This window comes from Aristolochia californica, unplaced genomic scaffold (genome assembly GCF_029961685.1).
Source record: "Aristolochia californica isolate CCGP_79_NKW_82.1479 unplaced genomic scaffold, dmAriCali1.0.hap1 SCAF_8, whole genome shotgun sequence".
Classification (NCBI taxonomy): Eukaryota; Viridiplantae; Streptophyta; class Magnoliopsida; order Piperales; family Aristolochiaceae; genus Aristolochia; species Aristolochia californica.
The window spans coordinates 6,124,667-6,134,800 of record NW_027182279.1 but is presented as its reverse complement, the minus strand read 5'-3'; the positions used below and the strand labels follow the sequence as shown (position 1 = coordinate 6,134,800).

The 10,134-nt window shown below is 38.1% G+C and overlaps 1 protein-coding gene across 1 annotated transcript; it reads left to right on the top strand.

Moving 5' to 3' along the window:
• Nucleotides 1-5,350: 5,350 nt before the first annotated feature.
• Nucleotides 5,351-9,754, top strand: LOC137938630 (ABC transporter F family member 1-like). The gene is made up of 6 exons (XM_068783600.1): nucleotides 5,351-5,444; nucleotides 5,570-5,795; nucleotides 6,800-6,873; nucleotides 6,973-7,183; nucleotides 7,563-7,797; nucleotides 8,436-9,754. The coding sequence occupies exons 2-6, from the start codon at nucleotides 5,574-5,576 to the stop codon at nucleotides 9,491-9,493; spliced, it is 1,800 nt and encodes a 599-aa protein (XP_068639701.1). The 5' UTR covers nucleotides 5,351-5,444; nucleotides 5,570-5,573; the 3' UTR covers nucleotides 9,494-9,754.
• The last annotated feature ends 380 nt before the right edge of the window (nucleotides 9,755-10,134 follow it).

The following is a 10,134-nucleotide window of genomic DNA, read 5'->3' as shown; positions in this document are numbered from 1 at the left end:
TGGGCTGTTGATTAGGTTATATGCCACACATCCTTGATTTGGTTATGTGCTGCCAAGACCTCTTTTTTCTTTTTTTGAAGAAGAAGATGATGAATCTAGAAATAAATCAAAACTTCTGTAATTGAGTTATTTCCTGGATCATCTTGCCTAAAACTTCTCAAAGAGAAATGAAAGTTAAAGGTGGCATGCAAGTTGGCATGTTCAACATAGAAGGAAAGTTTCCTTCTTAAAAGAAATTTGATTTGGAGTTAATTTTGTTTAGAAGATTGAGTATCTTCCTACATGGAATGATAATATGTGGATTACCCAAACCTTCCATCTTTGAATGCTTGCATAAGTTAAGATGCATGAAACTTACCTTTAGTATTTCTCATTTGATACTTGAAATAAGTACTTCTTCCTTGCTCGACTAAGGGTTAATGCATGAGGATTTAAGACTTTCCATGCTTTGAAAGATATGAGATCTACCTTTCTAGATAAAAGCCAGCATGATAGTTTCTAGATAAGGATTCTTTATATTTGATGAATGATTTTTGATTAAAGTCAAGCTCAGGTTGGTTCCTCTTGCTCCTCTCGGTTGGTTCCTCTTTCCCCTCTCATTTGGATCAGTTGCTTTGAGTGGTTAGTTTGGTTTGAGTTGGTAAAATAGTGCATTGATGGGTGAAGATTATGTGAACATGAGTGGTAAAAGTGTTATTACTTAATGTCGAAAGACATAAACAAGCTTGACTGGCATTATTGTAATAATCTTAAGTTTTTGTCTCTCCTTCACTCTCTTTAGGGTGAAGGGCATACTTATAATTTATGTACCTTTTTTAATCTATAAATAAAGGTTAAGGGGAAGGGTTGAGTATCCCACTACAACCATTGTTCTCCCCTCTCTTCTTTGCATCTCTCTCTCTCTCTCTCTCTCTCTCTCTCTCTCTCTCTCTCTCTCATTCTTTCTTGTCTCTCTCTCTCTTCATTCACCTCACTTCACTACTTCTACTCTTCTCCTCACTTCGTCTCTCTTATATTCTAAGTTGTTGATCTCAATATTATGGAATCCTAAAATCAACATGGTATTAGAGCAATGATTTCAAAGATAAAGTTTAATTAAGACATACCAGTGGTCTCAATGCACTTAGTAAGAAGCAACTCATATCAACACTTTCAAATCAATATGCAATTGTTATTGGTGGTCATTCTATTTTTTTGCCTAGTTTTCTCATAAAGTGATGAGATTAACCCTTCTTTCCTATGTGCCAAAGTCTAGTGCTTAGTTAATTTCAAATTTTAGTCCAATCCATCTCTCAGATCATTGCGCTACATTTTGACCGTTGAGTTTTATAGAAATATGACCATAATCTCTAAAACTCAAGGAATACACTAGATGAACTACACAAGTAGTCACAATCAATTAAGCACAATCTGATTTAAGTGATGTGCTTTGATCTAAGTTTTCATCTTTAAGATTTTCCAATCTTAAATCTTGGACCAATATGCTACATAAAAATCCTTCATAGATTCAACTATGTTTGCTCATGGTCTTCCTCAATTCTATTGGGTGAGTGAATGTCAAACTAAGTTTTGCGTTGATAGGTAGACTTGAATTGCACAAAGTATATTCAAAGTACTCTTTATGAGAAATATCCCACTAGGCACAACTTACTTACACCTTCGTTTAAATTCTAGGATGACTATCAAAAACATAAAATTCATGTAAAGAATCAACCCATGAGATTTTTCAATAGCGCACAATTAATTCAATTTGCCATGAGATGAGATTTCAAGATCTTGAATATGGGTCAATGCACATGAGCATTTAGTTTCAAAGTATGTCTATAAAAATGTGTCTATCATGCTTATAAGCAACTTTTGACTCATTTGTTCACCCACTACTAGTTTTCACCAACAAGGTGAGGCTAAGAAACATACAAGCTTGTTTTGCTTGTTCCAAACATTTCTAAGAAATAGTAGTCCTACATTGAGGTGGGGAACACATGCATTTCTCACACCATAATAGATAATTTCACATAGTCTAATTTCACTCACATTAACATACTTAGGTACATAAGTGATACACTGGCGTGCGGACATTGTGAAGTTCAGGCCTGCAACGGATAGTGAGCGGCCTAGGAGTATGTGTGGATAGTGCATGGCCTAGGCGTGTGAGTGGACTGTGTACGGCCCATGCACACGCTTGGCCCAAGTGCCCGTGCGGCCCAGATGCACACGTACCTATCCAGATGGTTGGTTGATTGGTTCAAATTTGAAATTTGAAGCTGGGGGGCTATTCAGACGTATTTGGATAGGATTTTTGAGGGATTTTAGGCATGTGGGATAATATCGTATTTGAATTTGAAAAAAATTGAGATTTAACATGCTTAGGTGGCAATTTCTCATTGGTTAGAGTTTGAATAAGGGATAAGGGGGCTTATTTCTCTATAGGGCCTTGTAAATCACTTGTAAACATCTTCAAATTCATGCTTAGAGTTCCCCATTTTTGTTAAAGGTCATTTATCTTCATTTTTGGCTTTTTTTTTTCTTAAAAGAGAGGTTAACTAGCTTACTTTTTAACCAAAGTAAGTTAAGCCACACACTGAGAGACTAAAGCGTTTGTTTTCTTGCTCAATCTAGAGGCATGACAGTTGGTATTAGAGTAGAGACATTCCACCCATGGCTTCCTCAAAACTGACATTGGAGGTTCAACCAAACAAAGGTAAGAAGAAAGTCTCCGAAATCAAATCTCATTTAACTTCATTTGAATCTAGGCTTGAGAAGGTGGGGTGCTAATGCTCGAGTTGGGAAGAAAAGATTCAAAAAGTGGAAAACATCCAAGAACATAACCTTGAAATGGTTCAAGGACTAGAGGATGATGTGCATGCTACCATTATAGTTCTAAAGGCGGATACTCACAACGATCTTGACAAGATGCAAATGAAGTTAGAAGAGATACAGACAAGAATGGTGATTTTTGAGCGAGCTTTTTTGAATGGGGAAATGGTTCCTACACACATGAAGATTAAGGTTGCTAAGCCTAAACCATATGGGGGCGTACAATATTCAAATAGAATCAAGAACTTATGGCAAATTGAGCAGCAATTTAAAGCTTCAAATCTCACAAATGAGGAAGCAAAGGTTAGTACTACATCTATGCTTCTCATTGATGATGTTATCTTATGGTAAACAAGAAGGGTTGGTGATGTCGAGAATGGTAAAAACTCGGTTGACACTTGAGAAGCTTTCAAGCGTGAATTGAGTCACAATTTCTTTCCTGAAGATGTCAATTACCTAGCTCGAAAAAAATTATTCACATTGAAGCTAAAAAGGATGATTCGTGAGTATATTCAGTCCTTTATTTCTTTAGTGTTAAACATTTCTAACATGAATGATGAGGGTCAATTGTTTTCTTTTTTTGCGGGTCTTCATCCTTGGGCTGCACAAGAGAATGCGTGGAGAGGTGAAGACGTGTACAACCACTTTAGTCACTATAGAGAATTTTGAAGAAAATCTGATGATAATGCCACCATGTCTATGGATAAAAATAGGAACAATGAGAACCATAAGAAGAAGTCTTCTTGGAGACAGACTTCTGAGAAAGACGAAGGAACCATAAAAATGGAGAAAAGAAGAAGAACTATACGAAAAAAAAAGTAATCCTAAAAATTGAAAGATTACTTTGTGAAGGAGATCACTTGGTGAAGGATTGTCCAGGTAAAAAGAAGCTATTGAATGCCATCAAAGTGGACAATGGAGTTGGGCAAACAAGTGACGATCAACATGTTGAAGAACGTTAGGTTGGTTCATTGATGTTGCTCAACTCAATCCAAGCAATGGTTAAGAAATAAATAAGGCCTAAACTGATTTCTTGATGCATTGCTAAATGATAGCAAGGTGAAAGCTTTCATTGATTCAGGAGCAACCCACGACTTCATCTCGGAGGAGGAAACAAGGCGATTACGCTTAAGGTGGGAAGTAATAGATAATCGAAGAAAGACTGTCACTTTCGAAGCCAAAGTTGTGCTTGGGATGGCCAAGCATGTTTGTGTTGTTGTTGGGAAGTGGGTTGGCTTTTTGAATTTCGTTGTAGCTCCTTTGGACGATTTTAATGTATCTTTGGAGTGGATTTCCTTTAATAAAGTGAGGCATTTGTAATGCCCTATATGGGAAAGTCGATCCTTGTCGGTTGAAGAGAAGGTAGTCCTAAAGAACTTCATGCTAGAAGATTTTCCAAAGAATTTGCCTCAATGGAGAGAGGTTGTGAACATGATCAGGGGCGGTCAAAGTGCCAAAATATCAACTTCGACACAAATCCGCTTTGATCTGAAGGTGCCTCGAAAGCAACTCAAGGGGGAGCCAACAAACTGGTTTTTCAACTTGGGTACATTAGTGTTCATGCCAAATGGGTATGTGGCAAAAGTGTTGTTTGTGATGGGACAATAAACCTTTGTGTCACTTGATACATTTTCGAGCAAGTTTGGGAGGAGCCCAATTAACTTGGGTTTTGCCAAACAATCGTGGGAGTGCATCTATTTGGTAGTATTTCTTCTTCGCAATTAAGGAAGGTAATGCGATGAGGACATCAACGTTATTGTAGCGGGAGAATGATACAAAGGCGTGTGGCCTAGAGCACAACTCAAGCATTTGCACGACTAAGGAGTCCTATCTAGATGGCTGGTTGATGGGTTCAAAATTTTAAGTTGAATTTAGATTGGATTTTTTAGGGAATGCCTTATTTGAATTTGAATAAATTTGGAATTTGTATTGTTTAAGTGGCAATCTCTCGTTGGTCAAAGTTTAAATAAGGGATAAGGGGGTTTATACATCTTTTTGGCACATAAATAGGCTTTGTAAATCACTCGTAGACATCTTCAAATTTGTGCTTAGAGTTCCTCATTTATATAAAAGGTTATTTCTCTTATTTTTGACTTAATTTTCACCCAAAGTAAATTAGGCCACACGTTGATGGATATGAGCTTTTTCTTGCTCAATTTAGCAGCGTGACAAATTGGCTATAAAACTTCTAGATTTTAAATAGTTGACTGTTTTTGTATAGTCAAGTATTTCTTACGTATGAGTGTTTTATTGATGTGGAAATAGTTGACTGTTTTTTATGTAGTCAAATGTTTCTTATGTATGAGTGTTTTTGTTTAAAGATAAAAAATTATTATTTTAAATAAATCGAAGACATAATTTGTTCATAAGTTTAGCAATGAAATACAAATTTTCTAAGTAAACGTTGAACAGCCCAAACTTCTCAGGTCGCACATGTGTGACGACAACCGCCTCGCACAAACTTCCGACGCGTGTCCGACGTTTGGCCTATAAAATCTTCCTCCCATCCTCGCGGCATAAACCCTCGAACCCTTCCTTCGTGTTGGGTAGCTACTCTCCCGGAAACGAAACACCGAGCTCAATCCATATTGTAAACCCTAGCCTGAGCTTGGAAGCTGTCACTCTAGGTACGTACCTCGGCTCTCGGTTCTCTTCCTCCCCTCCATCGACTGCTTCTTGTTTGGGATTCGTTAATAAGCTAGGTTTAGCAGATCGGGTTTTTTGTTCTGAGAGTCTGATTTGATTGGTTCAGAAATATGGTATCTGACGCGAGTAAGAAGAAGGCCGCTCAGAAGAAGGCCGCCGCGGCCGCAAAGAGAGGAGGGAAAACAGCAGCGACAATTTCGTCAAAGTCGACATCTGCGTCAGCGGCTGATAATGGAGTTGAAAAGTTATCAAGCGGAGTTGGAGATCTGCAGATATCGGATCGGACCTGTACTGGAGTCCTCTGTTCCCATCCTCTCTCCAGAGACATTCATGTGAGTTGTCTGATTGTTTTTGGTCATAGTAATACTGTACTGGAGTCCTCCGTTTCCTTCCTCTCTCCAGAGATATACATGTGAGTTGTCTGATTGTTCTTTGTCATAGTAACAGTGACACTTGGGAATGAATTTTTCCGTTTGGGATTTTCTTTTTTCTGTTTGTCCCATGATTGATGTTCCGCTGCCCGAATCATGACCTTGTAATAGGTGTATGTTTAAGTATCTGTTTCTTTTTCTTTCTTTTTTTCTTTTTTTTTTCCTTTTGTTTTGTATTGCTTGCACGATTTTTGGTTCTAGGATTGATCTTCGTATTCAATTCATGAAATAGCGGTGCATACTTTCTGTGGTATTGTTTGGTGTAGTTATTTGAATTGGGTTCTAATTGGATTCGGGAACTGGTGTTTGCATTATTATTTTTGTCGACCGGAAAATTGCACTATAATTATTTGAAGTTCGTTGAGTTCTTTCACTGCTGCTCGCTGTGCATCTTGTTTTTCTACTTGTTACAAACTTTGTAGATCTACTTACATGAAGAGGTGGGGATCATTTAGTTTTGTTGTTATTGGTTTCTTTTTTTGGATTACTTATGTATCAAGGCTTGGTTCTTTGTTTTTTTTATTGTTATTGTAATGGACTAGTATTATCTATTTGATATTGTCTAACATCTTGTTAGGTTTCTGTTGTCTTTTAGACTGATATTCTCCTTCTGGGGGGGCATTATCAGTGGTGAGTTATCTTGCTACTAGTTTCCAGAGATATTTCTTTTCTTATCTTACATCTAGGTTTTATTTCTCTTTTTAGTCCCAGTTTGTCTTTGTTGAACGGAATTTTTATTCATCAACCGTTTTTTGTCTTTTTTATGCTTAATTTCCTTCCTGTTGAGTGCCTTTAAGTGAGTCAATGAAACATTACTCTTAGTTCAAATTCCCACATGGCTAGGTTCGATTTATTTTTTAGAAGCTGAGTCACATAGTTGCTTATTATTTTGTTTTGTTTTGCAGATTGAATCCTTAACAGTAACTTTTCATGGTCATGACTTAATAGTTGATTCTGAATTGGAGCTCAACTATGGAAGGTATATTATAACTGGAATGTGTAACTGGTTGTCTATATACCTGCTCCGTTTCTCATCTGATTCCGGTGCTTATTACATTCTCCTTTTTGGCCTTATTAGACGATATGGTTTGCTTGGACTGAATGGCTGTGGAAAGTCCACAGTCTTAACTGCTATAGGATGCAGAGAGCTTCCCATTCCTGAGCACATGGACATATACCACCTTATTCGTGAAATTGAAGCTTCTGACATGTCTGCACTTGAGGCTGTGATAAGTTGTGATGAGGAGAGGCTGAAATTGGAGAAAGAAGCTGAAGCACTGGCATCACAGGTACATTCTATGATGAGGGAATTATAAGTGTATGATGGTTGATGCTATAACAAACTGCAAAGTTTCTAGAAGACATAATTGTAGAATATGCTTCATTGTAAAGTGGTAACCTATATCATCATTAACCATCATTATCACCTCAAAGCCTCTTCCTAACTTTTCTTGAGGTGATGGACCAGATCATTTTCCTTCACTTTGCAGATATTGGGTGCAACTTCAACTTAGTTAGACTTTAAAGCTTTTTCTGCCATCTTAAAATTCCAAAAAGGGAAAAATAGTAAAACCTTTGATTCATCTACATAATTTGTCAAAGTTGGTTTGGATTTTTATCAGATTGTTTACCCGACTGAAGATTACTATTTTTTTCTTTGTTTTCTAGGATGACGGCGGTGGAGAAAGCCTAGAGCGGATTTATGAGCGGTTAGAAGCCTTGGATGCATCAACTGCTGAAAAACGTGCTGCAGAAATTTTATATGGACTTGGCTTTAACAAGAAAATGCAAGCCCAAAAAACCCGGGATTTCTCTGGAGGGTGGCGGATGCGCATTGCACTGGCTCGTGCATTGTTTATGAAACCGACCATTCTTCTACTCGATGAACCCACAAATCATCTGGGTAAGCATTAAGTTTTTATTTTATTTTAATCCAATTCTAGTTCTTAGTTTCTTTTTTTGTCCCAGAAGAATGGTTTAAAAAAATTAGAGAACGTATGCTGAGATATCAGTTATTGCATTGTAGCTGGCTTGTAATTTGTCTGCTTTTTATTTGTTTTTTTCTTTTTATTTTCCTGAAAGTGAAGAAGTCCAAATCTTACCTGGAACTGTGGTATGTAAAGCAGTAGTGTTTCTCCAATTTCTCGAAATTTCTCAAGAGTACATACAATTCTCTTCATGTCAGTTCTTGAACCAGTTTTAACTATTAAATTAATTTTATAATATTAAGGGTGTAATGTAGCAGTCCTTGCCTAGGTGAGGCGGAATAACTTTTTTATTTAGTTCTGGTTCAATGAGACGATTGGGCTTCAATGTAGCTAAGTTAGTTTTAGATTGTATATTCCTTGTGGATTATGATTCTGCTCCTTATACCCTTACCTAAATGCTTATATTACTTTTTAACTTTGCTTTAATCATCTCCAAAAACTTGAATCTGCTCCTTATACCCTACTTAAATGCATATATTGCTTTTAACTTGAGTTTAGTTATCTCCAAAAGCTTAGTCAAATTACTTTCTTACTGTATATTATATGTTAACAGACTTGGAGGCGTGTGTCTGGTTGGAGGAAACACTAAAGAAGTTTGACCGGATTCTGGTGGTGGTGTCCCACTCTCAGGATTTTCTAAACGGTGTATGCACAAACATAATACACATGCAAAGTAAGAAACTCAAGTTTTACACTGGCAATTTTGACCAGTATGTTCAAACTCGAGCAGGACTTGAGGAAAACCAAATGAAACAATATAGATGGGAGCAGGAACAAATTTCATCAATGAAGGAGTATATTGCCAGGTTTGGTCATGGGTCTGCAAAGCTTGCACGCCAGGCTCAAAGCAAAGAAAAGACACTAGCAAAGATGGAACGAGGTGGACTGACGGAGAAGGTTGTTCGAGATAAAGTGTTGGTTTTCCGTTTCACAGATGTGGGCAAACTGCCACCACCTGTACTCCAGTTTGTGGAAGTGACTTTTGGGTATACTCCTGATAATCTCATATATAGGAACCTTGATTTTGGGGTGGACTTGGATTCAAGAATTGCGCTGGTGGGGCCAAATGGGGCTGGGAAAAGCACACTGCTGAAGCTGTTGACAGGGGATCTGGTGCCACAGGATGGTATGGTTCGACGGCACAATCATTTGAGAATTGCTCAGTTTCACCAGCACTTGGCTGAGAAGCTTGAGATGGAGATGTCAGCGCTTCAGTATATGACGAGAGAATACCCTGGCAATGAAGAAGAGAAAATGAGAGCTGCAATAGGAAGGTTCGGGTTGACAGGTAAAGCACAAGTGATGCCAATGAAGAACTTATCGGATGGTCAGAGAAGCAGGGTGATCTTTGCTTGGTTGGCGTGGAGGCAGCCTCATATGTTGTTGCTTGATGAGCCCACTAACCATCTTGACATTGAGACGATTGATTCCTTGGCTGAGGCTTTGAAAGAGTGGGATGGGGGCATGGTTCTTGTTAGTCATGATTTCAGGCTGATTAATCAGGTGGCTCAAGAGATATGGGTGTGTGAAAACCAGACTGTGACTCGGTGGGAAGGAGATATCATGGAGTTCAAGGAGCACTTGAGAAGCAAGGCTGGGCTCTCAGATTGAGTAGTGTGCAAGGGAGATTTTAGCCTTATATATTGGATCTCATTACATGTTTTTTTTTTTTTTTTTATTCTACCGATAGCTAGTATTATTGTTGTTATGAGAGCGAGGTATAGGTTTAAAATAGTGTTACACCGAGGACCAGTCCCTTTTTTTTGTCTGGCCAGATTACTCTGCCACTCCTCGAGCTCCTAGTTGAGATATTAAACTGCTGTGATGCATTATTTTTGCTCAATAGAACATATTGCTTGTACGTGTTCACAATTTGCCATACGCGTGAACTTCAACTGCCTACATAGAGATTCGTCATATTCCATTATCAATCAATATCTCTATTAGTTTAGAAACCTACACTAAATGATACAAATATATTTCCCAACCCTATTGCTTCAAAATTCTTGGTCCTCTTCATGAATCTAAAAAGGGTCTGTAAATGATTCCTTGGGCATGAAAGCCAACACACGTTTCATTTATCAGCAACGTCAACTGCCTGGCTTTTGAGCTCAAGAAGATTCCCGCCTTCCCACTAGGCCCGTCTCTTCCATTTTCCATTAAATCCTTCACAGCTTCGTCTGCACCAAGCTCCTTGGCCTAATGTTCGGCATCAACTGAAACACAGAACAACTGCAGCATTCTCCCCGTTG

Excerpts from the sequence above, each read along its gene's own strand:
- LOC137938630 (XM_068783600.1), top strand. The coding sequence starts at position 5,574 with ATGGTATCTGACGCGAGTAAGAAGAAGGCCGCTCAGAAGAAGGCCGCC. Across the intron at positions 5,796-6,799 it reads CTCTCTCCAGAGACATTCAT|ATTGAATCCTTAACAGTAAC; the intron begins GTGAGTTGTCTG and ends TTTGTTTTGCAG. Across the intron at positions 6,874-6,972 it reads TTGGAGCTCAACTATGGAAG|ACGATATGGTTTGCTTGGAC; the intron begins GTATATTATAAC and ends TGGCCTTATTAG.